General features: G+C 42.5%; 1 protein-coding gene across 1 annotated transcript in view; it reads right to left on the reverse strand.

Annotated features, from left to right (window-relative positions):
- fig4a (FIG4 phosphoinositide 5-phosphatase a) overlaps positions 1–26,226 on the reverse strand; it is a 128,636-nt gene that overhangs the window by 64,283 nt on the left and 38,127 nt on the right. The window contains exons 7-12 of the mRNA XM_078213533.1: positions 23,978–24,069; positions 23,681–23,815; positions 19,600–19,700; positions 19,261–19,423; positions 8,172–8,269; positions 2,854–2,987 (exon numbers count right to left, since the gene is read on the reverse strand). Coding sequence (XP_078069659.1) covers positions 2,854–2,987; positions 8,172–8,269; positions 19,261–19,423; positions 19,600–19,700; positions 23,681–23,815; positions 23,978–24,069 — 723 coding nt within the window. The remainder of the gene's footprint in view (positions 1–2,853; positions 2,988–8,171; positions 8,270–19,260; positions 19,424–19,599; positions 19,701–23,680; positions 23,816–23,977; positions 24,070–26,226) is intronic.

The raw sequence follows: 26,226 nt of genomic DNA on the forward strand, positions 1-26,226 counted from the left end.
TTCAGGTGAGTGGGAATTCTGTTGGTTTGTGAACAGAATTCCCACTCACCTGACGAAGGAGCTTAAGGCTCCGGAAGCTTGTGTGGCTTTTGCTACCAAATAAACCTGTTGGACTTTAACCTGGTGTTGTTAAACTTCTTACTGTATCCCATAGAAGACAGAGGGTGGTGGTGGATGGAAAATTTTCAGACTGGAGATCAGTTACCAGCGGTGTTACCGCAAGGATCAGTGTTGGGTCCTCTGCTATTTGTGATTTTTATAAATGACTTGGAGGAGGGGGCTGAAGGGTGGATCAGTAAATTTGCAGATGACACCAAGATTGGTGGAGTAGTGGATGAGGTGGAGGGCTGTTGTAGGCTGCAAAGAGACATTGATAGGATGCAGAGCTGGGCCGAAAAATGGCAGATGGAGTTTAACCCTGATAAGTGCGAGGTGATTCATTTTGGTAGGACAAATTTGAATGCGGATTACAGGGTCGAAGGTAGGGTTCTGAGGAATGTGGAGGAACAGAGAGATCTTGGGGTTCATATCCACAGATCTCTGAAGGTTGCCACTCAAGTGGATAGAGCCGTGCAGAAGGCCTATAGTGTGTTAGCGTTTATTAACAGGGGGTTTGAGTTTAAGAGCCGTGGGGTTATGCTGCGACTGTACAGGACCTTGGTGAGACCACATTTGGAATACTGTGTGCAGTTCTGGTCACCTCACTATAAGAAGGATGTGGAAGCACTGGAAAAAGAGTGCAAAGGAGATTTACCAGGATGCTGCCTGGTTTGGAGGGTAGGTCTTATGAGGAAAGGTTGAGGGAGCTAGGGCTTTTCTCTTTAGAGCGGAGGAGGTTGAGAGGCGACTTAATAGAGGTTTATAAGATGATGAGGGGGATAGATAGGTTGGACGTTCAGAGACTATTTCCTCGGGTGGATGTAGCTGTTACTAGGGGGCATAACTGCAAAGTTCGTGGTGGAGTTGGGGTGTGGAATGGACTGCCTGCTGTGATAGTGGAGTTGGACACTTTAGGAACTTTCAAGCGGTTATTGGATAGGCACATGGAGCACACAATAATGATAGGGAGTGGGATAGCTTGATCTTGGTTTCGGAAAAGGTTCGGCACAACATCGTGGGCCGAAGGGCCTGTACTGTGCTGTACTGTTCTAAATTCCACCATGGCAGAAGGTGAAATTTTAATTCAATAAAATAACTGTAGATTGTTCTAAAAACATATCTGGTTCCGTTAAGGAAGAGAATCACATGGTAGCACAGTGGTTAGCACTGCTGCTTCACAGCTCCAGGGACCTGGGTTCGATTCCTGGCTTAGGTTACTGTCTGTGTGGAGTTTGCACAGTCTCCTCGTGTCTGCGTGGGTTTCCTCCGGGTGCTCCGGTTTCCTCCCACAGTCCAAAGATGTGCAGGTTAGGTTGATTGGCCATGCTTAAATTGCCCCTTAGTGTCCTGAGATGTGTAGGTTAGAGGGATTAGTGGGTAAAATATGTAGGGATATGGGGGTAGGGCCTGGGTGGGATTGTGGTCGGTGCAGACTTGATGGGCCGAATGACCTCTTTCTGTACTGTAGGATTTCTATGATTTCTATGAATCTGCCATCCTTATCTGGTCTGGCCTACATGGGACATCAGATCCACAACAATTAAATACCCTTTAAAAAATAAAACCGGGCTGGGGGACTAGAAGAGGGGAAGGAGGGGAGAAGCGCAATCCCCAAAGTGTCTGACTTGCTGTATTCATAAAATAATTGCACCTACAGATTGCTTGTTGAATACGGATGTTGATGCATGCCAGTTATTATCCAAAGAAAGGCACAATTGTAGTAGAGGGTGATGAACGTTATTTATATATGTATGTAAAGATTTGGCAGGACAACTTGGTTTTGCAGAGACAGCTTGGATTTTGAAAAGCTCCATGAAGATTTTGTGCTGCTTCACCTTTGTTAATCAAATATTTTACTCCTAATTGTTTGCTGTGTTTTTCTGCTTCTGTGTAACTATCTAGTTTGAAAATAAATTCAACTTTTGCATTTAATGAATTAATTCAACTTTTGTATTTAATGAATATAAGTAGTTATTTTAGTCTGCAATGTGTTGAACATGATGTTTTCAGACATCTGATGGACAGTGGTCATGTTCAGAATCCCACTTATTACCACATTCAACTCATTACAATCAAAGCAAATGGATAAGATTTTTTAAAAAATCAAGCACAGAAATCATTAAAGGATGCAAGCAATAGTACTACCTGGAGATCTTATGTAGTCATTTAAAATTAAAGCTGGCAAAGCAAAATATATAGTACAACATCAGGCTATTTATTGAGTTCTCTCTTCAGCTCTGGTTATAACCACTTGATCGACATAGGGTTATATTTTAGTGAATGTTTGTGCTCCAGTGGAAAATAGAGCATTTTTCAATTTTTGAGACTCAGGATTGCTGCTAAGTGTTACCTAGTGAGAGTCAGAGATTTGGCACAAAAAGCCATCAATTTTAAACAGTGCAATTGAAGTCTAAGATAACAATAATGTTTCCTTACCAAACATTCTAAATGCTTCTCGATGTAGGGCTATCAAAGTGGCAGGCAGAAGAGGTGAATGTCACTTTGGTTAAATTTAAATCCAAGATTCAGGGACTAAATAACACTACATCACAAAAAAAGCTATAAGCACTATACAATATATAAAATTGCACGTATTTAAGAGTACAAAAGTAGTTATTCTTATGATATACTAAAAAAGCAGAATTTGCCAAGACAAGCAAGATAAAACAGTTTGATCAGAAACTCAAAGTGACCTGAAATGATTTAAAACTATTTTTGTATGAACCCCAATCAGAATTATAGTAAATATCTCACCTTTTTGTGTATTTGGCCATGTCCCATGCAATGTAATGAATAGCATATTCTGGTGGTAGAAACTGGTTCAGGTATGTAATGGCAGAGAGCAGTGCTTCACTCAAAATCCTCTCATGCTTTCTTTTTTCACGTTTCTGAAAAAAAAAGTACTTTGAAAGTTACAATATTTGGATACAAGATAAAATCAAAATGCTAAAATTTAAGGGCATTTACAAAATCAGTGATTTAAAAACCTTAAAATTGTTTTAAAATTATTAGCAAGTAAATAATTTTTTAAAATTTGAATTAATTGGTAATTCGCAAAATCATGCAACGTTTTGGCCTCTAATGGCTGATTGTAAGTGTCCATTCTTCTGAAAACAAAAAATTGCACAGAGGAGTACAGAGCGCTTCTGAGTGTTTCACATCTCTGACTTTAGTACTTACATGAAACAATTGAAGAAATTGTGCTGAACCACTGAATACAGTAAGAAGTCTCACAACACCAGGTTAAAGTCCAACAGGTTTATTTGGTATCACGAGCTTTTGGAGCACTGCTCCTTCATCACTCACCTGATGAAGGAGCAGCGCTCCAAAAGCTCGTGATACCAAATAAACCTGTGGACTTTAACCTGGTGTTGTGAGACCTCTTACTGTGCCCACCCCAGTCCAACGCCAGCATCTCCACATCATGGCTACCACCGACACTGCAAACCGCCGGCTCGAAGTGGAGAGGATCTCCAAGAAGATCACGCATATCAACACAGACATCCAGTTTCTACAAAGATGCAAGAAAGCAGACAAGATCCCGAAAGGACTACAGATCACGAACCCACTCAAGTCGACCTTTAACACAGACTAAGTTGAGAGACTTTGCCGTCGCACCTCTCTCACACTCCTCAACCACCTCATACACCAGCTCTACAGCAGATGCTGCAAGCTGGAAACCAAGATAGAGTCCATATTCTCAACTTGTGCTCAGGATGCAGCAGACCAGCTGAGAGACACAGTCAAGCAGACGAGACAAAGGAACTACACCATCTACATGCACACCAAGAACAGAAAACTTGAGAAATTTGGCATCACCACCAGCAGCAACCAAGCCTCCCCCGGTACCACAGTAGAAAACAGTATCACTGCAGGAAAGTCCATTGTCAACTTGTTGGACTACACCCTTCAACCAGACAAAATCGAAGTTCTCAGCCGAGGGCTCAATTTCTGCCTCCCCACCAAAACGGACCCCATCAGTCTCGTGGAAGACACAGAGGAATTCATCAGGCGAATGAGGCTCCAGGAGTTCTTCCACAAACCTCAAGAGGCCAGCAGCAAACCCAATGAGATAGCCAATGAATCGAAACAGCTGACAGACTCACCTGATGAAGGAGCAGTGCTCCGAAAGCTCATGATACCAAATAAGCCTGTTGGACTTTAACCTGGTGTTGTGAGACTTCTTACTGTGCCCACCCAAGTCCAATACTGGCATCTCCACATCATGGGAACCACTGAATAAGCATGCCACAATTTTCCTCCCAGTCTAATGAATGATCCAGCAATCCTGATTCAGTCTTAGTCAATTCTGTAGTAAATCTTCTCTACAGGCATATATAACTTTTTCTCTCTTCCATTCTAATTGCACACAGCATTAAATTGTATGATATATATCCCTGTGTAATCATGAGTATAACAAGTCAGCTTGTACTTTGAGCATTACAACTCTTCCAGTGACACTGCCAGCAATTTTGATTTCTCAACAATTTAACGAAGATTGTTCCTGGAATGATGAGCATATAATGTTCCTCCAAAAGTATTAATGGAGAACTTAAAAATAAGTAGTTACAATGTGAAAATTCACCAAACGATGAAAAAAAATCAGTTTATTCAGTTAAGTCTAGTCACCAAATTAACTTCTGGCCCAAAACAAGAATTCTGCTGGAAATGTTATTGGTTAAAATATTGTCTGGTTTTGTACTTATTTTACACAAACTAATGCAGTGTCTACTAAAAGGTTCATTACATCACATGTATTAGCATAAAGTGAAAAGCATTGTTTCTTGCAAGCTATACAGACAAAGCATACCTTTCATCGAGAAGGAAATAAGAGAATGCAGAATGTAGTGTTACAGTTTGAGGAGACCGGAGAGGAAGGCGCATCTTAGTGTCACAACAAACCTTCACCCACACACTAATTAACTGCCTGACCTTTTTTCTGTCCTTGAAACGGTTACCCACCTTCTACAATTATAGTCATCCTACCTGCATCCATCATCAATCCATAATATTAAAGCTATTTCTCTACATAACACACTATATTTTCAAAAAGACATATACTCTTGCTCCTGACCATCTCCTGCTTACTTTCATGCTTCTGTGACACCAGTATTTTTATTAGCTGTAAATATAAGCATTTTTATTCATTTGGAGTAATGTGCCATATATCAATAAGTATAACAGCTGATCTCCCAACAATTTCTTAAACTTTTTACATATTATGCATTCCTTTCTTTGCCACCCATAATAACCCCAAGGTGGTCAATTACAGCTATTTTATGACCCTCTGTTTATCAAAGCTCTTCCTTACAATGTTTTGTATTTTACTCTGGTTATCTACAGGCAAACCCTATTATACATCTTTCAACTTAAGAGAAAGCATTATGAGGTCAATGTTCTTTTTCATGTATTACCTCAATTAACAGTCAGTATAACTGAATGTGACAGTTTCGAATCCTTTTAACAAAATAACTAACATCAATTACTTGAGGTTAACTATTAATCAATGCGCAATTGATTTCTTTTCCTTCTTCCATACTCCAATTTCACAAATGTAGATACAGCTAGTAGATAATGCAAACTAGATGGGACTATAAAGTTTTCCAATATATTTGATAATATTGAAGGTTTACAGCATAGGAGGCCATTCAGCCCATTGTGTCTGTGCCAACAGAAAAAGAGCTATACATTCTAATACCACTTTCCATCTCTTAACTTGTAGGTCTGTAGGCTAAGCAACTCAAGTGCAGAACGATGTATTTTTAAAATGTGATAAGGGTTTTTGTTCTACCAGCATATGACAAAATCTAGGTGTATGAGATGAGGGTTAAAATAAAGAGACATATGAGAATTAGGATTGGAGATGACGCTAAACTCGACAAACAGATCTTCACCTGCTGGGAGACTTGGCCTGTGAAGTTTAGAAATGGCTAGCATTATCCATTTAGTAAAGTCAAATACTAAACATTCATCCATCCAATAGAGGAAAAGCAAAAGAAAGAAAGAGATGTTGATGCTTCAGTGCATTAATCGCTAAAGGCTGTCAATGCTGTGAAGCAATAGCTAAAGTGAATTAGGTTCCAGGTTACATTCTCAAAACAATTCACTACATAAAAGAGAATTTTACTTTTCAATTGTACAAGACCTTGCTTACGCCTCAGTTGGAATGAGGTACCCAGGTCTGGTCTCCGCACATGGGGATTTTTATGCATTGGAAAGGGTGCAGTGGGGGACCTCCAGAAAACTCATAACACAGATAGGCTCAATAAACTGGGTTTCTTCTTCAGAGCCAAAGACTTGGGCATTTTTATTGAGATTTATAACATACCGAAAGGACTGGATAGTTCCGAAATAATCAACTTACATCAACAGGATAGGTTAGGGAGGACCAAGTGCCATCCATACAAGTTATGGAAAGGCAGAATTAGGTTTTTTAAAAATTCATTCGTAGGACATGAGCATCACTGGCTAGCCAGCATTTATTGCCGATTCCTAGTTGCCCTAGGAGGGCAGTTGAGAGTCAACCACATTGCTGTGGCTCTGGAGTTACATGTATGGCAGACCAGATAAGGACAGCAGATTTCCTTTCCTAAAGGGCATTCGTGAACCAGATGGGTTGGATATTAGGCATTTCTTTTCCAAGAGGAGAATGGATTTGCGGAACAAACAATTGGTTCATGGGATGAATGCTGGTTCAATTTATTCTTTCAGGCACAAAAATTGGACCTGTGTTTGGCTGAGACAGAGAACACATTGTACAAGAGGTAGATATCTGGGTCAATGTGATCACGTGGACTGGTTTGGATTTCCCAAGGGATCAGAGAAGAATTTACCAGTTTTCTTTCCACAAATTGGCCTGGGTTTTTATCTGGGTCGTCGTATCCTCCAGAAGATTACGTGGATCCAGGTGGTTAGAGAGTATACACATTGCGGTGCACAAGTCATTACAACTGTGCGGGACAGGCTGGATGGATTAGCAGGTCTTTTCTTGTCTGACATATATATGTAAATAAAAGACACAGGAGTTGTTATAACTATTTCAATCCCGATGAACACCTAAATTCGTAATCTACCTCCAAATACCACCACTCCCTACCCACCAGAGATACCAGCCAATACGTTATATTATTTCTGAATTTGCCGTTTATTTTGGATTTCCAGTACTCAAAGATTTTTATTTAAACCCTCCACCCATTTCAATCCATCACTATTCCTGATAGCTAGATTTTGTTTATTTGTTCATGGATGTAGATGTCACAAGCATTTATTGCCCATCTCTATTTGCCCTTGAGAAGGGTGTAGTGAGCTGCATTCCTAAATTCCTTCGGCCCTATGGTGAAAGTATACTGCAGTGTTATTATGGAGGGTGTTCCAGGATTTTGACCCAGTGACCATAAAGGAACAGTAAAACATATCCAAGTCAGAATATGTGGCTTAGAGGAAACTTGCAGATGGTGGTGTTTCTAAGTGTTTTTTAAAAATTCTTTCACAAAATGTTGTTATTGCTGGCTAGGCCATCATTTGTTGCCCATCTCTAATTGCCCTTGAGAAGGTGGTGGTGACTTACTCACCGCAGAATTCGCAGCCTCTGACCCATTCTTGCAGCCACAGTATTTATGGAGCTGGCCCAGTTAAGTCTCTGGTCAATGCTATTTCCATGGCGAGGATTCAACAGAAATGTTTATAGTCATGGGGATTTTAGCTTTCGGCTCAGTATTTGAAAAAAAACTACAGCCACAACCTAAAAGCTGGAATTGACTGACCGCTTATCAATGCCAAAACAATGAGCCCATTAAGATAAATAAAACTTTTCACTTAAGACTGTTATCCAAAAATATCCTAGCTGCAAATTGCATGTTTGGGAATGACAATAAGATCCAAAAGAATCAATTGATTCTCAATTGTATGTGGCGCTGGGACAGGAGAATACCATCACAGAGAAAGTATCTGGTGGAGGAGGAGAGAAAATGGGGAGATAGAAAGAGGGAAAGTTGGAGAATTACAGTCAATTTTTATTTACACCAATATGTACTCCAACATGATACTTTGAAAAATATAATTGAGAAGCTCACCTTAACCAGGTTCAAGATAATAATTGGGGTGCCAAACCTTTGGAACATCTGGTCAAAGTGAAGAGCTGCCACATGGGCAAACGGATCTGCCTGGTCCACTATAAGAGAATAGAACAAAATGCATTACAGTAAAATAAATATGAATTGCTGTAAACTGGAAGTGGGAATAGAACTCGAATACCAGAAAACTAATTTATTATATGAAGACCACAATTCATCCATTTTCAGGCTAAGCGTTCCTGCTAGCATGAAAATGGGAGTGTATCATGCTGGTTCTGGGAGTGTCTGTCAGGTGGGATTCACACACCTTACTGATGCAAATTTATGCATCCAGTGATCCACACCAGCCAGCCCTGCTGTTCAGAGATCAGGGCGCACATTTTAAAGGGTGCCCCAATCTCTGTGTTCACGGAAAGGTCCCCCCCCCCCCCCACCCAAAAGCCAAAATGATGCACCACCCCCTCCCCCCAAGTGGACCATGGGAAGCATCACCAACCCCTCAGCAAAGAGGGGCACCCTCCCACCACAATTCAAATAATAATCCATTGAGCTGTCAATCAAAGCCTATTTCAAAGCTCTGCACGAAGAAATTGAAAGAGATCAAAGTCTTACAATGGAATAGAGAGGGTTTCAAAAGTTTAAGTTTCTAGGAAGGCTCCGAGATTTCACATAAAAGCTATCTGACTACATTGAGGTGGAGTAAACAACTGTGGAGAAAGGAACCCCACCTCCCCCTCTCCACAGTGAAATTGACATCTCCTTTCTGTCAAAGGACTTAAAAGGGTTCTGCTCACACCTGAAGCTTCTGACATAGAGAAAGGGAAATCCCTGCTGCAGAATGGAGTGCTGCTGTGATTTAAAAGTCTGCCAATTGCTCAGGGAAATTAAAGTGACCGGGCTACTTCAAATTTTCACAGCCGACAGGCAGGAATGAAATTGTTAATCATAGAGTTGCCTGAAATCATCATAAGCAGTCTCACAACACCAGGTTAAAGTCCAACAGGTTTATTTGGTAGCAAATACCATAAGCTTTCGGAGCAATGCTCCTTCGTCAGATGGAGTGGTCTCTGTTCTCAAACAGGGCACAGACACAGAAATCAAATTACAGAATACTGATTAGAATGCAAATCTCTACAGCCAGCCAGGTCTTAAATGCACAGACAATGTGGGTGAAGTGTACCGACAACTGAACAACAAGGAACACTACAGACAGTTACCCACAGATCCGACCAAAGAACACACCCGTCAACTCAACACTCTGATCAAAACCTTTGATCCGGACCTTCAGAGCACCCTCCGTGCTCTCATCCCACGTACTCCACGCGTTGGAGATCTCTACTGCCTCCCAAAAATACACAAGGCAAACACACCCGGCCGTCCCATCGTTTCAGGAAACGGAACCCTGTGCGAGAACCTCTCCGGCTATGTCGAGGGCATCTTGAAACCCATTGTACAAAGAACCCCCAGCTTTTGTCGCGACACTACGGACTTCCTACAGAAACTCAACACACATGGAGCAGTTGAACCAGGAGCACTCCTCGTCACAATGGATGTCGCGGCACTCTACACCAGCATCCCCCACGATGATGGCATTGCTGCAACGGCCTCAGTACTCAATGCCGTCAACTGCCAGTTTCCAGATGCAATTTTACAACTCATCCGCTTCATCCTGGATCACAATATCTTCACCTTCAACAACCAGTTCTTCATCCAGACACACGGAACAGCCATGGGGACAAAATTCGCACCTCAATATGCCAACATCTTCATGCACAGGTTCGAACAAGACTTCTTCACCGCACAGGACCTTCAACCGATGCTATACACTAGATACATCGATGACATTTTCTTCCTTTGGAGTCATGGTGAGCAATCACTGAAACAACTATATGATGACATCAACAAGTTCCATCCCACCATCAGACTCACCATGGACTACTCTCCGGAATCGGTTGCATTCTTGGACACACGCATCTCCATTAAGGACGGTCACCTCAGCACCTCACTGTACCGCAAGCCCACGGATAACCTCATGATGCTCCACTTCTCCAGCTTCCACCCTAAACACGTAAAAGAAGCCATCCCCTAAGGACAAGCCCTCCGAATACACAGGATCTGCTCGGATGAGGAGGATCGCAACAGACACCTCCAGACGCTGAAAGATGCCCTCATAAGAACAGGATATGGCGCTCAACTCATCGATCAACAGTTCCGACGTGCCACAGCGAAAAACCGCACCGACCTCCTCAGAAGACAAACACGGGACACGGTGGACAGAGTACCCTTCGTCGTCCAGTACTTCCCCGGAGCGGAGAAGCTACGGCATCTCCTCCGGAGCCTTCAACATGTCATTGATGAAGACGAACATCTCGCCAAGGCCATCCCCACACCCCCACTTCTTGCCTTCAAACAACCACGCAACCTCAAACAGACCATTGTCCGCAGCAAACTACCCAGCCTTCAGGAGAACAGTGACCACGACACCACACAACCCTGCCACAGCAACCTCTGCAAGACGTGCCGGATCATCAACACGGATGCCATCATCTCACGTGAGAACACCATCTACCAGGTACATGGTACCTACTCTTGCAACTCGGCCAACGTTGTCTACCTGATACGCTGCAAGAAAGGATGTCCCGAGGCATGGTACATTGGGGAAACCATGCAGACGCTACGACAACGGATGAATGAACACCGCTCGACAATCACCAGGCAAGACTGTTCTCTTCCTGTGGGGGAGCACTTCAGCAGTCACGGGCATTCAGCCTTGGATCTTCAGGTAAGCGTTCTCCAAGGCGGCCTTCACGACACACGACAGCGCAGAGTCACTGAGCAGAAACTGATAGCCAAGTTTCGCACACATGAGGACGGTCTAAACCGGGATGTTAGATTTATGTCACATTATCAGTAACCCCCACAGCTTGACTCCTGGACTTGCACAATTTCACAAGCTGTACTGTCTGGAGACAATACACATCTCTTTAACCTGTGTTGAATGCTCCCTCCACCCACATTGTCTGTGCATTTAAGACCTGGCTGGCTGTAGAGATTTGCATTCTAATCAGTATTCTGTAATTTGATTTCTGTGTCTGTGCCCTGTTTGAGAACAGAGACCACTCCATCTGACGAAGGAGCATTGCTCCGAAAGCTTATGGTATTTGCTACCAAATAAACCTGTTGGACTTTAACCTGGTGTTGTGAGACTGCTTACTGTGCTTACCCCAGTCCAACGCCGGCATCTCCACATCATGAAATCATCATGCCAGGGTGATCTTAAGGTCTGTTTGGTAGCAAATACCATTAGCTTTTGGAGCGCTGCTCCTTCATCAGATGGAGTGGAAACCTGCTCTCAAACAGGGCACAGAGACACAAAGCTAATGGTATTTGGTATTTGCTACCAAATAAACCTGTTGGACTTTAACCTGGTGTTGTTAAAACTGTTACTGTGTTTACCCCAGTCCAACGCCGGCATTTCCACATCGATCTTAAGGTCTGCCAGGGCTAGAAGAGGCAGTCCAGCCATAAGACCTCTCTATCCCAGGGGAGAGTGGTGAAGCTAAACCCTTGCCCCCCAGGCCGAGCCCGCCCAACCTATAGGGCCCTTGGGGACCACTGGACCTAGCTCCTTGAACTTCCTTGGGGTCCAACACACCAAGTCTGTGTTGGATATGACCAGCACCAAAGCCAGTCTGGTGCATTTCACACTGGAAGGAGTGCGGGGGGGGGCGCACATGAATGGGCCGTCAAGCCCGCTAATTATATAACAATTCAGCAGTGTATTGAGATTCCCGCGAGCTGTCTGACGAGGTCGGTGAATCCCTCCCCAGAAACTATGGTCAAACTCCTTTATCTACTTTGTAATGGTTCATATTAATTTTAGTACTCTAACTTTTACTTGGGATCTCCGTTGCCATCTGCTTATATCCAGGAATGCAAGTGACCAGTGCCTCACTAATGCATACTACAAGGTTTTTAAATGGGATGATGCTCTTAAACAATTTTCCCTTTGGTGGCCAGGTAAGAGTTTGAACTGGAGAAAATGAAAAAGGTAATTCCAATATTGTTAACTTCTCATTCATTCTTTATTTCAGGGAGACATAGTGGTATTGTCACTGGAGTAGTTAACCAAAGACCCAGAGTAATGCTCTGAGGACCAAGGTTCAAATCCCACCCCTGCAGATGAAGAAATTTGAATTCAATAAAATTCTGAAATCAAATTAAAAGCCTAATGATGACCACAAAACCATTGTCGATTGTTCTAAGTACTTAGCTGGTTCATTAATGTCCTTTAGGGAAAGAAATCTGCCATCCTCACCTGGAGTGGCCTACATGTGGCTCCACATCTGCAGCAATGTGGCTGACTATTAACTGCCCCCTCAAGGGTAATTAGGGATGGGCAAGAAGTGCTGGCCCAGCCACCAGTTCGATGAACAAAAGAAAAATCAGCTTGCACCAAAAATAAAATGCAGAAGTTGGCAGAGGATGCTGAAGATTTATGACTTCAGACTAAAGCGCATTAGTAAAAGGTTGCAAGCTGTTCCAAATTACTGCTTAATGGCTAGGACTGAGATTGAGTCCAAGATGTGCCTCTTGCATGAAAATAATGAGTTCTGAAGTTTAGCAAAACACAAGTTGGTCAGTAAGTTTCATATGTAAATACTTTAAAGAGTTTACATTTGATTGATAGACGCTGCATGACCTGCTAAACCTCTCCAGTGTTCCCTATTTTTACCTAACATAATACTCCTATGTCAAAGCAGATGCCTTTTTTGAAAACTACTGCAGCAAATGTCAATTGCTAGAATCCTGTTCGTATAATGTAGCTTCCAAAGAATCATACTATCTTTTTGGAATCTGCAAATTTTGATGCGACAGCTCTGAAAAATCTATTGGATGTCTGTTCTGCATGGGACCAAGTACTTAACTGCCCTCAAAGATCTGCCGATGAATCAGAAGGTAGAACTTGAGGTAACATTCTTGAATTTGCTATGTAATAACATTGTGGGAGCACAACTGGGAGGGTTCACAAAATGCACCATCAGTGCAATAGAGATAGGTAAACAGTTTAAGTTTATTTATTAGTGTCACAAATAGGCTTACATTAACACTGCAATGAAGATATTGTGAAAATCCCTTAGTCGCCACACTCCGGCACCTGTTTGGATACACTGAGGGAGAATTTAACATGGCCAATGCACCTAACCAGCACATTTGATTTGATTCGATTTATTATTGTCACATGTATTAACATACACAGTGAGAAGTATTGTTTCTTCCATGCTATACAGACAAAACATACCGTTCATAAAGGAGGAAACGAGAGAGTGAAGAATGTAGTGTTACAGTCACAGCTAGGGTGTAGAGAAAGATCAACTTAATGCAAGGTAGGTCTATTCAAAAGTCTGACAGCAGCAGGGAAGAAGCTGTTCTTGAGTCGGTTGGTACGTGACCTCAGACTTTTGTATCTTTTTCCCCAAAGGAAGAAGGTGGAAGAGAGAATGTCCGGGGTGTGTGAGGACATTAATTATGCTGGATGTTTTGCCGAGGCAACGGGAAGTGTAAACAGAGTCAATGGATGGGAGGCTGGTTTGCGTGATGGATTGGGTTACATTCATGACCTTTTGTAGTTCCTTGCAGTCTTGGGCAGAGCAGGAGCCATACCAAGCTGTGATCACAAATTTAATTGAGTTTTTTGAAGGGGTAACCAAGAAGGTAGATGTGGGCAGTGCAGTTGATGTTGTCTACATGGACTTTAGCAAGGCCTTTGACAAGGTACCACATGGTAGGTTGTTGTATAAAGTTAAATCTCACGGGATTCAGGGTGAGGTTTCTAAATGGATACAAAATTGGCTTCTTGACAGAAGCCAGAGGGTTGTTGTAGAGAGTTGTTTTTCAAACTGGAGGCCTGTGACCAGCAGTGTGCCTCAGGGATCAGTGCTGGGCCCACTGTTACTTGTCATTTATATTAATGATTTGGATGAGAATATAGGGGGCATGGTTAGTAAGTTTGCAGATGACACCAAGATTGGTGGCTTAGTGGACAGTGAAGGTGGTTATCTCCAATTGCAACGGGATCTTGATCAATTGGGCCAGTGGGCAGACGAATGGCAGATGGCGTTTAATTTAGACAAATGCGAGGTGATGCATTTTGGTAGATTGAACCAGGGCAGGACTTACTCAGTTAATGGTAGGGCGTTGGGGAGAGTAACAGAACAAAGAGATCTAGGGGTACATGTTCATAGCTCCTTGAAAGTGGAGTCACAGGTGGACAGAGTGGTGAAGAAGGCATTCGGCATGCTTGTTTCATCGGTCAGAACATTGGATACAGGAATTGGGATGTCTTGTTGAAGTTGTACAAGACATTGGTACGGCCACATTTGGAATACTGTGTGCAATTCTGGTCACCCTATTATAGAAAGGATATTATTAAACTAGAAAGAGTGCAGAAAAGATTTACTGGGATGCTACCGGGACTTGATGGATTGAGTTATAAGGAGGCTGAATAGTCTGGGACTTTTTTCCCTGGAGCATATAAGGCTAAGGAGTGATCTTATAGAGGTCTATAAAATAATGAGGGGCATAGACAAGGTAGATAGTCAATATCTTTTCCCAAAGGTAGTGGAGTCTAAAACTAGAGGGCATAGGTTTAAGGTGAGAGGGGAGAGATACAAAAGTGTCCAGAGGGGCAATTGTTCCACACTGAGGGAGGTGAGTGTCTGGAACAAGCTGCCAGAGTTAGTAGTAGAGGCAGGTACAATTTTGTCTTTTAAAAAGCATTTAGATAGTTACATGGGTACGATGGGTATAGAGGGATATGGACCAAATGCCGGCAATTGGGGTTAGCTTAGTGGTTTTTTAAAAAAAAGGGCGGCATGGACAAGTTGGGCCGAAGGGCCTGTTTCCATGCTGTAAACCTCTGACTTTATACAACCAGAAAGAATGCTTTCTGCGGTGCATCTGTAAAAGTTGGAGAGTTGTAGCTGACATGCCAAATTTCCTTAGTCTTGAGAAAGTAGAGGCATTGGTGGGCTTTCTTAACTATAGTGTTGACATTGGGGGGGGGGGCGGGGAACAAGACAAGTTGTTGGTGATCTCCTAAAAACTTGAAGCTCTCGACCCTTTCTACTTTGTCCCCGTTGATGCAGACAGGGGCATATTCTCCTTTACGCTTCCTGAAGTCGATGACAATCTTCTTTGTTTTGTTGAAATTGAGGGGGAGATTATTGTTGCCACACCAGTTCACCAGATTCTCTATCTCATTCCTGTACTTTGTCTCGTCCAGCATAATTAATGTCTGTTTGAGATCCGACCCACTACAGTGGTGTCATCAGCAAACTTGAAAATAGAATTGGAGGGAAATTTGGCTGCACAGTCACAGGTGTATAACGAGTATAGCAGGGAGCTGAGAACACAGACTTGTGGGACACCAGTGTCAAGGATGATTGTGGTGGAGATGTTGTTGCCTATTGTTACTGATTGTGGTCTGTGAGTTAGGAAGTTCAGGATCCAGTCACAGAGGGAGGTGCTGAGGCCCAGACCATGGAATTTGGAGATGAGTTTCATAGGAATTATAGTGTTGAAGGCTGAGCTGTAGTCAATAAATAGGAGGCTGACATAGGTGGCCTTGTTATCTAGGTGTTCCAGGGTTGAGTGCAGAGCCAGGGAAATGGCGTCTGCTCTGGACCTGTTGCGCTGGTAGGTAAACTGTAGTGGATCCAGGTAGTCTGGGAGGCTGGAACTGATTTGTGCCATGACTAACCTTTCGAAGCACCTCATAACGATGGATGTCAGAGCCACCGTCCAATCATCATTAAGGCACGCTGCTTGGTTTTTCTTAAGTACCAGGATGATGGTCGTCGTCTTCAAGCAGATAGGGACCTCAGATTGTTGTAAAGATGTCTGTGAACACTTCCGCCAGCTGATCCGCGCAGGATCTGAGTGTACATCCGGGTACCCCATCCGGGCCAGTTGCTTTCCGTGGGTTGACCTTAAAGAAAGCTGCTCTGAGATCCACAATGGTGACCCCAGATACAGATTCATCCAGGGCTTCTAGGGTGCAGGGCATGCTCTTGCTGACCTCTTGCTGAAAACGGGCACAGAATGCATTGAGCTCATCAGGGAGGGGTGCGTTGGAGCCGGTGATTTTACACGCCTTCATCTTGTAGCCTGTTATGTCTTGCAGACCTTGCCATAGTCGGCAGGAGTCGGTGTGGCTAGCCTGGGACTCTAGCTTGGTCTGGGGGTATTGTCTTTTGGCATCTTTGATGGATCTCCTTAGATCGTATCTGGCTTTCTTGTATAGATCAGTGTCGCCTGACTTGAATGCCTCAGACCTGGACTTCTGCAGTGGATATCCCTGTTCATCCATGGTTTCTGGTTGGGGAACACACAGATTTGCTTCTTTGGCACACAGTCTTCTACACACTTACTAATGAAGTCAGTTACTGAAGTGGCGTACTCGTTCAGGCTGGTCGCAGAGTTTTTAAATACTGACCAGTCCAGTGACTCCAAGCAGCCCTGTAAGAGATCATCCGATTCTTCAGACCAACATTGCATGACTCTCATTGATGGATTCTCCCACTTCAGTTTTTGCTTGTAAGCCGGGAGCAGGAGCACAGCCTTGTGGTCTGATTTACCAAAGTGTGGACGGGCGATAGAGAAGTAGGCACATTTGATATTTGTGTAGCAGTGGTCTAGGATGTTTGGGCCTCTGGTAAGCAGGAGACGTGTTGGTGGTAACTTGGTAGAACACTCGAGCTTGGCCTGATTGAAGTCCCCGGCCATGATGAACAAGGCCTCGGGATGTTTCGTCTCAAGGCTATTCGTAGTGGTGATTATTTCATCCAGCACGATCTTCAAGTCCACATGGGATGGGACGTAAACTGCCATCAGGATAATGGAGGTGAACTCCCGCAGAAGGTAGTAGGGGTGGCATTTTAGCGTCAGGTATTCTAGGTCTGGGGAGCATAAAGTTATGATGTGGAGATGCGGGCGTTGGACTGGGGTAAGCACAGTAAGAAGTCCCACAACACCAGGTTAAAGTCCAACCGGTTTATTTGGTAGCACAAGCTTGCGTGTTGCTCCTTCCTCAAGTGAGTGAAGAGTTGTATTCACAAACAGGGCACAGACTCAATTTACAAGATAATGGTTGGAATGCGAGTCTTTACAGGTACAGATAATGCGAGTGGAGAGACGGTTAAGCACAGGTTAAAGAGGTGCGAATTGTCTCCAGCCAGGACAGTTAGAGAGATTTTGCGAGCCCAGGCAAGTCATGGGGGTTACAGATAGCGTGACATGAACCCAAGATCCCGGTTGAGGCCGTCCTCGTGTGCGGAACTTGGCTATCAGTTTCTGCTCAGCGATTCTGCGTTGTTGTGTGTCGTGAAGGTCGTCTTGGAGAACGCTTACCCAAAGATCAGAGGCTGAATGGCCTGTGACTGCTGAAGTGTCCTCCAACAGGAAGGGAACACTCCTGCCTGGTGATTGTCGAGCGGTGTTCATTCATCCGTTGTCATAGCGTCTGCATGGTCTCAACAATCTACCATGCCTCAGAACATCCTTTCCTGCAGTTTATCAGGTAAACACAGTAAGAAGTTTAACAACACCAGGTTAAAGTCCAACAGGTTTATTTGGTAGCAAAAGCCACACAAGCCACAAAAGCCACAAAAGCCACACAAGCGAGATGTTTGTCTCAATGTTCACCAAGGCCATCCCCACACCCCCACTTCTTGCCTTCAAACAACCGCACAACCTCAAATAGACCATTGTCCGCAGCAAACTACCCAGCCTTCAGGAGAACAGCGACCATGACACCACACAACCCTGCCACAGCAACCTCTGCAAGACATGCCGGATCATCGATACGGATGCCATCATCTCACACGAGAACACCATCCACCAGGTACACGGTACATACTCTTGCGACTCTGCCAACATTGTCTACCTGATAATGCTGCAGGAAAGGATTTCCCGAGGCATGGTAGATTGGCGAGACCATGCAGACGCTACGACAACGGATGAATGAACACCGCTCGACAATCACCAGGCAAGAGTGTTCCCTTCCTGTCCAGGACCACTTCAGCAGTCACGGGCATTCAGCCTCTGATCTTTGGGTAAGGGTTCTCAAGGCGACCTTCACGACACACAACGCAGAATCGCTGAGCAGAAACTGATAGCCAAGTTCCGCACATGAGGACGGCCTCAACCGGGATCTTGGGTTCATGTCACACTAACTGTAACCCTCATAACTTGCCTGGGCTCGCAAAATCTCTAACTGTTCTGGCTGGAGATAATTCACACCTCTTTAACCTGTGCTTAACCCTCTCTCCACTCACATTGTCTTTATCTTGATTGCCTGTAAAGACTCGCATTCCAACCATTATCTTGTAAATTGAGTCTGTGCCTATGCATGCCCTGTTTGTGAACACAACTCTTCACTCACCTGAGGAAGGAGCAACACTCCAAAAGCTTGTGCTACCAAATAAACCTGTTGGACTTTAACCTGGTGCTGAGAGACTTCTTACTGAGCAGAAAGTTGCCAGTGTTGCTATGTCTAGGCATCACGAGGTGTTGATTAGGAAGCAGACCCCATCTCCCCTAGCCTTGCCTGAGGCTGCTGTAAAGTCCATTCGATGGATTAAGAAGCCCTCTGGTTGGTTGTAGGGCATTCTCCGGTGAAGCAGGAGTGAGCCACGTCTCTGTGAAACAGAGTACACAGCAGTCCCTCAGTTTTCTTTGGAAAGCGAGTCTGGCTCTAAGTTTGTCTTGCTCGTTTTCCAGAGACTGGACATTTGCAAGGAGTAAGCTGGGGAGGGAGGCCTTGGGTAACATAGGTAACAAAGTAATTTAAGTAACATAAACACCTTTCAGACTGAGAGGAGAAACCAGAACACACAGAGGAAACCCACACAGGCACAGACAGACAGTGACCCCAAGTTGGGAATTAAACTTAGGTAGTGCTAACCAACGTGCCACCCTTGGCAACTTTGCCCATATCTCCCATATTGTGGAGGACAAATTAGAAAAAAAGGTAAAGTCAAAACGTTTGGTTTAGCAATGTGGGATATTAATAGAATTCAACATTTACGTGTAATGGGTGGCTTGGGCATCATTGTTGAAATGTCCTGAGACCAGTAGAGTGGAACAGAACCTCGAACCTGTACATAAGAAGAATAACTTCCAGCAGAAAAGGACATCACAGAAGCATCATGAATTATCTGTTCAGTCTCTACTTCATTGGCCACATCACCCTGGGAAAGTGAAAGATACAGCCAGAGTTACACACAATTAATGCAACTTTAAATATTCATTCACAGGTTGTGGGTGAAGTTGGCAAGTCCAGCATTGATTGTCCATCCCTAGTTGTTGTATTTGCTTTCAAAATCTTTAATTTGAACACAGGTGTTGGCGACGTGTGTGCACATACCTCACAATTTGCACCTCTTTTCAGGAAACGTGTTCCAGCAAACTTACAAGATCTTCTGGCTATCAAAGTAACATAAACTGGTCGGCCATAGATCAACAGTTCTGATATTTATGTTAAGGTGCAATGAGCAGAAAACAATGTAATGCCACATTAGCTAATAGGATTAAAATCTTAGATAGACACAAACTTTCTGTTCACAAACCTTACTTCCGGCTATCAATTGTTCATTATGTTTTTGTGTCTGCACTCGCTGTTACAAACTGTTGTGTCCTTGGATAAGGGGTATTCAATGAAGAGTGATCGAATAGAGTGGGCCCAGATTAGATGCCCAGTTGTTAAGTATACTGAAGTCAGAGATCAAAGTAGATAATAAAGAACTCAAGTGATATGGAGTGGTTGTAGTAGTGTATCAGTTATGATCTTACTGAAAGGTGGAACAAACTTGAAGAGCCGAATGGCCTACTTCTGCTCCTAATTCTTGTGGAATTTAGAAGAATGAGTATAATTTTTTTGAAACTTTTAAAATTCTTAGCTAACTAAGTATCATAGTCTTAATAATCTTTCCAGTCCAGAAAGTTAGTGTTCAGAGATGCAAGTTGTCCAGAATTCCTTTAAGCAGACCCAAGCAACTCTCAGCATCAATTTTGTACAGTATTTTGGGAGCAGAATCATGGAAGCAGCAGCAGCTTTGGATAAGTAAAACATTTTTTTTTCCAGTTGGTTGCAAACTTTGGTGCCTGGGAGTCCAAATAGACTCATGGCTGAAAGGGTCAGGCCTTTTGGGTTTGTTTGTATATATACATTTTTAATGAGGTTTTATAACATCTGAAGTAAAGAGCTGGGTTAAAAGGGATTGAAAATCAGTTTAAGAGAGAAAACAAGAAAGCTTTCTTGCTGCCTAGTGACAGTGGTCCAAGGACACAGAAAAGACTGAAGCGAGAGTTCAGCGCGCATCAGAACGAAGACAGGGATTTTCAGCTCTCCGAGAAGAAAACATTTTAAGGCTATTGGGACTGTCGGTGACTGAATTATAAATTATAGAACTCAGCAAAGTGATCAGTTAAGGAGAGGCCTGTTTAGAGTGTAGTTTGCGGCTGTCTTGTGAGAGATAAGAGTTGGGTAAAAAGTATCAAGTGAAAGTTCAGGAATTCACTGGAAGAAAACCCTTTGCAACGGTGCCAATTCCAAACAAGAAACCTGTGCATTTCAAGCTAATGGTAACTCTTCACCCTTTGTGTGTCTATAAAGATATTGCTAGGGTAAAGGCATAGTGTGAATTTAGTGTATTTTTGTGCTTGCAATGAAATCGTTGATCTTTTGTATTGTGTAATACAATTAATTTTTCTTGTTTAATAAATATTTTATTTTGTGTTAAAAGTTCATCAGCAGACTCTTGTGAATTTGTTCAGTAATTTTTTTCCACAATTTAAAAAAAAGTGTTAGGATCTATCAAGCCAAGTTTTACTCTGGGATCTGACTTGCCAGTATTATCAGCTGGGATTGTAACACTTCTCCCATTATACTCATGCACACTCAATAACCTCAACCCTTGTACATTATTCAATTGCAATGAGAAATGGCATCAGATCAAAATCATACATTTGATGATAATCTTATTTCTCTTTCTGGTAACAGACACAAAACTCCCTATTAATTTGCTGCCCCAGTAACTCCTTGCTCCTTTCTCCATGCGAATGTTAGTCTCTGGAAGAAAGAAACAGAGAAGCAAAGAAAAGTGAAAATAGACAAAAGGAAGAAAACAAAAGGAAGAATACAGCAACTAAAATGGTGCAGAGAGAAAAATAAAATGGGGAAGAAAACAGGAAAATAGAGAATAATTTCTTCACAAGCAGCACTAGCAAACCTACATAAACTCAGAATAGCAAGTCTCTGAGGCTCACTCATCCACCACGGTAGTCAGCACTCTAGATATAACTGCAAGACTTTGATGAAGAAAGTGACAATATTAACTCAGTACATGTATCATATATGAACACAAGAATGTCTAATTTGCATATGCAGGACATCAAATCTCAGTTCTATAATGAAAAAATAAATTTAAACTTGGAGCTACACAAGAAATGTAGATTTTTTAAAAAACTACAAGATATTTATCATGGTTTTTTGGGGTGTTGATTACATTTTAGCATTGTTTTACTTTATACAGGAATTATATAATGAAATACATGACAAAATTGCCTAGTGAATAATGCTTGGATTCAATATGATGACTCTGTAAACATGGAGGATAGATTTAGATAATGTTTGGAAACCAATAATAAATTCCTCAGATGGGAATGTGGAGAACGAACCACAAAACTTTAAAGTGATTTCAAATATTGTATCTAGTTTCTTTAAGGGGAAGGATTAGGAAGTATTCTCACTTTTTATTGAGTTTTGTCATCCAACAAATAGCAGGAGTTAAGCAACAAAAAAAAAATTATTAAAAACCGGGAACATTCCCACACTGGTAAAATTCAAATCACTATAATACAGTAGACAAGTGGCCAGGCCTGAAAGATATATGATGCTGCTTATGAATGAGAAAGAAACTGCACTAAGGGCAGAAATGTAAATACAAAGAAAACGGTCATCTGTAAAATGTTGGGACAGATTTTGAACTATGAAAGAGATAGTAGAAAATTACATTCCATGGCACCTTTTTGCCCTCCGAAGTCCCTGTTTAAGCTCTTTCCTGCTATCTTTGTATTTCTCAAGAGCCTTATTCATTTTCAATTACCTGAAATTTATGTATGCCCCCTTCTTCTTTTTCATTACACTCAATCTCTCTCGTCATCCAGAGTTCCTGAATCTTGCAATCATTATCCTTTATTTTTACAGGGACATACTTGTCCTGAATTGTTAACAACTGACTTTTAAAAGACTCCCCCCCCGCCCCACCCGTCTACATTCCCGAGTTCCTACCTAATACTACTGTAGTTAGCCTTCCCCCAGTTTAGTACATTCACTCTGGGGCTACTTCTATCCTTTTCTACAACTATCTTGAAATTTATAGAATTGTGATCACCGTTCCCAAAATGGTCCTCCACTGAGACATCAATCACCTGCCCCAGAACCAGATCTAAGATAGTCCAACTCGGGAAGGGGCTATCTACATATTGCCTCAAGAAGCACTCTTGGACACACTGAACAAACTGCCCCGTCCAAGCCCCTGGCACTAAAGGAATCCCAATCTATGTTGGGGAAGTTAAAATCACCCATTACAACAACCTCTGTTGTTTTTACATCTTTCCATAATCTGCTGACATATCAGTTCCTCAAATTCACGCTGGCTGTTGGGAGGTCTGTAGTACAACCCCAACAGTGTGATTGCACCGCTCCTGTTACTGAGTTCTACCCATATGGGCTCACTGCATGATGCCACTAAGGTGTCCTCCCTCTGTTTAGCTGTGACATTTTCCCTAATCAGTAAAGCAACACCCCCACCTCTTTTGTCACCCTCTCTATCTCGCCTGAAGCATCTAAATGCTGGAATGCCAAGTTGCCAGTCCTGCGCTTCTTTTATCCAAGTCTCCATAATTGCCACACCATCTTAGATCCATGTGTAGTAATCCAAGCTTTAAGTTCATCTGCCTTACCGATTACGATTATGTTTTCTGTTATGTAATGAATAGTCAGGTAGGGTTCTTAATTTTTCTCTAATTACATGGAGTGTAACTTTCTTTTGTGGAATTCTGTTCTAGTTAGACCCAAATGGATCAATCACCTTCTGATTTCTTATACTATACCAAACCCATTAGTTATTATATTAGTAACCCTTATGAATATCACTTAATGCTACTGGATATTTAAACAAAATTAGGTGGCTTCCAATAAAGCATTCATGCATCTACTGAAGTTAAGCTAACTGGATTAAAGTACTTCCCTCTCTCCAACAACATTTCTTGTTCTATTTATACTTTATAGACCAACCAAGGACTTTAAGCCACACCAGAACAAACTATATGCCCGTAAGTACAGGGAGGCCTGACTAAGAAGCGGTTCTTGATTAGATACCAACAGAAGAGAACTTTAAAAATATATTTTAACATATAACAATGGAATCATTAGAAAAGGATACTTGATTGACCACAGAATCCATGAATAATATACAACAACCAGTTATGGTGGACAGTGGCTTTGACCTTTTCTAAAATGTAACTGTTCCAAGCATATTTGAAATAGGCCTCATTCAGAATGCCACAGTAACCAGGAGCTGAAAACGATAAATATGTTGTCACTTTAAACATTAGAACACAAAAATGAATAATAACCATATCTTACATTTAAAATAATATACATCAGCTAATCATCTGTAGTTTTGATCAAGGACAACCTGACATCTGAACAATGGTTCTGATGTTTCATATGTTCTCACTTTTTGGAGAACATAGCTCAGCAGCAGGTGGAGCAGCACAAGTTATGGTCCTAAAGGTAGCATGATTTTCCTTAAAGAAGCTGATGAGCTTACTTTTTAAAGAAAAAAAAAATCCAATAGTTACTAACCCAACTTCAGCAGTTTTCATTATAGTTACTAGAAAAGACAAACTTGCACTTGTATAGCATTTCAATTTACCAGAACCAGCCCACGATATTTAACATTGTACATTAGTTGAGTGACATCTGTTTTCCATACAATGTACCACAAACAACAAAAAGAGTTGAATGTAGTCAGTTATTTATGGCAGCACTTGAGGGTACATTGGCATGGACAGCAGCAGTTAAATGGACATGAAGTTTAACTAGACAAGTGAAAAGTACAGAATACATAAAGAAATACAAGGGATGATGCAAGGCATAGAATCATACAGTGCAGAAGAGGCCCTTTGGCCCATCGAGTCTGCACCAACACATTAGAAACACCTAACTCCCACTTAATCCCATTTGCCAGCACTTGGTCCATAGCCCTGAATGTTATGATGTGCCAAGTGTTCATTCAGATACTTTTTAAAGGATGTGAGGCAACCTGCCTCTACCACCCTCCCAGGCAGCACATTCCAGTCCGTCTCCACCCTCTGGGTAAAAAGGTTTTTCCTCACATACCCCCCAAACCTCCTGCCTCTCACCTTGAAACTACGTTCTCTCATGACTGACCCTTCAACTAAGGGGAACAGCTGCTCCTTATCCACTCTGTTCATACCCCTCATAATCTTATACAACTCGATCAGGTCACCCCTCAATCTTCTCTGCTGCAACGAAAACAAGTCAAGACTATCCAACCTCTCTTCACTCCTCAAGTGTTCCATCCCAGGCAACATGCTGATGAATCTCCTCTGCTCCCCCTACAGTGCAAACACATCCTTCCAATAATGTGGTGACTAGAACGGCACACAGTACTCTAGCTGGGGTCTCAAAGTTCTATACAACTCCAACATGACTTTCCTGCTTTTGTAACCTATGCCTTGATTGATGAAAGCATGTGTCCCATATGTCTTTTTCACAACCTACTAACATGTCCTTCCGCCTTTAGAGATCTGTGGACAAACACACAAGGTCCCTTTGTTCCACAGAACTTCCCAGTGTCCTACCATTCATTGAGTACTTCCTTGTCAAATTACTCCTTCCAAAGTGTATCACCTCACTTTTCAGGGTTAAATTCCATCTGCCACTTATCTGCCCATTTGACCATTCCATCTATAACTTCTTGTAGCCCAAGACACTCCGCCTCACTGTTAACCACCCAGCCAATCTTTGTGTCATCCGCAAACTTACTAATCCAACCCCCCACATGGTCATTTATATAAATGACATTGATGAATAATAATAGGGGGCCCAACACTGTGGTACATAACTGGATACTGGCTTTCAGTCACTAAAGCAGCTTTTTGACATCATTCTCTGTCTCCTACAACTGAAACAATTTTGAATTCACTTTATCAAATTACCCTGTATCCCATGTGAATTTACCTTCTTTACAAGTCTCCCATGTGAGACCTTTTCAAAGACTTTGCTGAAATCCATATAAACTACACTGACTGCACTACCCTCGTTTAAACATCTGGTCTCTTCCTCCAAAAAGAAAAATCAAATTTCTTAGGCATGACCTCCCACTGATGAAGCCATACTGGCTATCCCTGATCAAGCTTTGCCTCTAAGTAGGGCTAGATGATCTCCTTCAGAAGTTTCTCCAATAGTTCCCCTACCACTGATGTGAGACTCACTAGTCTGAGTTCCCTGGTTTATCTCTACAAATACTCAATGAATGCACTTAAAACAACTAAGGATGAAGTTTTGAAAGATAAGGAGCCCTAATAGATTTAATATTCAAGAAGGTAAGGTGAGGCAAGTTGAAATTAATAAATTTATTTTTCACTGAGTTATCATTAAATGGAATGGACTTCTGGATAGATTAGTTCATATAATCCTACAGTGCAGAAGGAGGCCATTCGGCCCATCGAGTCTGCATCGACCACAATCCCACTTAGGCCCTATTCCCGTAATCCCACATATTTACCCTGTTAATCCCCTGACACTCGGGTCAATTTAACATGGCCAATCAACCTAACCCGCACATCTTTGGGACTGTGGGAGGAAACCGGAGAACCTGGAGGAAACCCACACAGACACGGGGAGAATGTGCAAACTCCACACAGACAGTGACCTGAGGCTGGAATTGAACCCGGGTCC

The sequence above is a fragment of the Mustelus asterias genome, chromosome 5 (assembly GCF_964213995.1).
Source record: "Mustelus asterias chromosome 5, sMusAst1.hap1.1, whole genome shotgun sequence".
Taxonomy (NCBI): domain Eukaryota; kingdom Metazoa; phylum Chordata; class Chondrichthyes; order Carcharhiniformes; family Triakidae; genus Mustelus; species Mustelus asterias.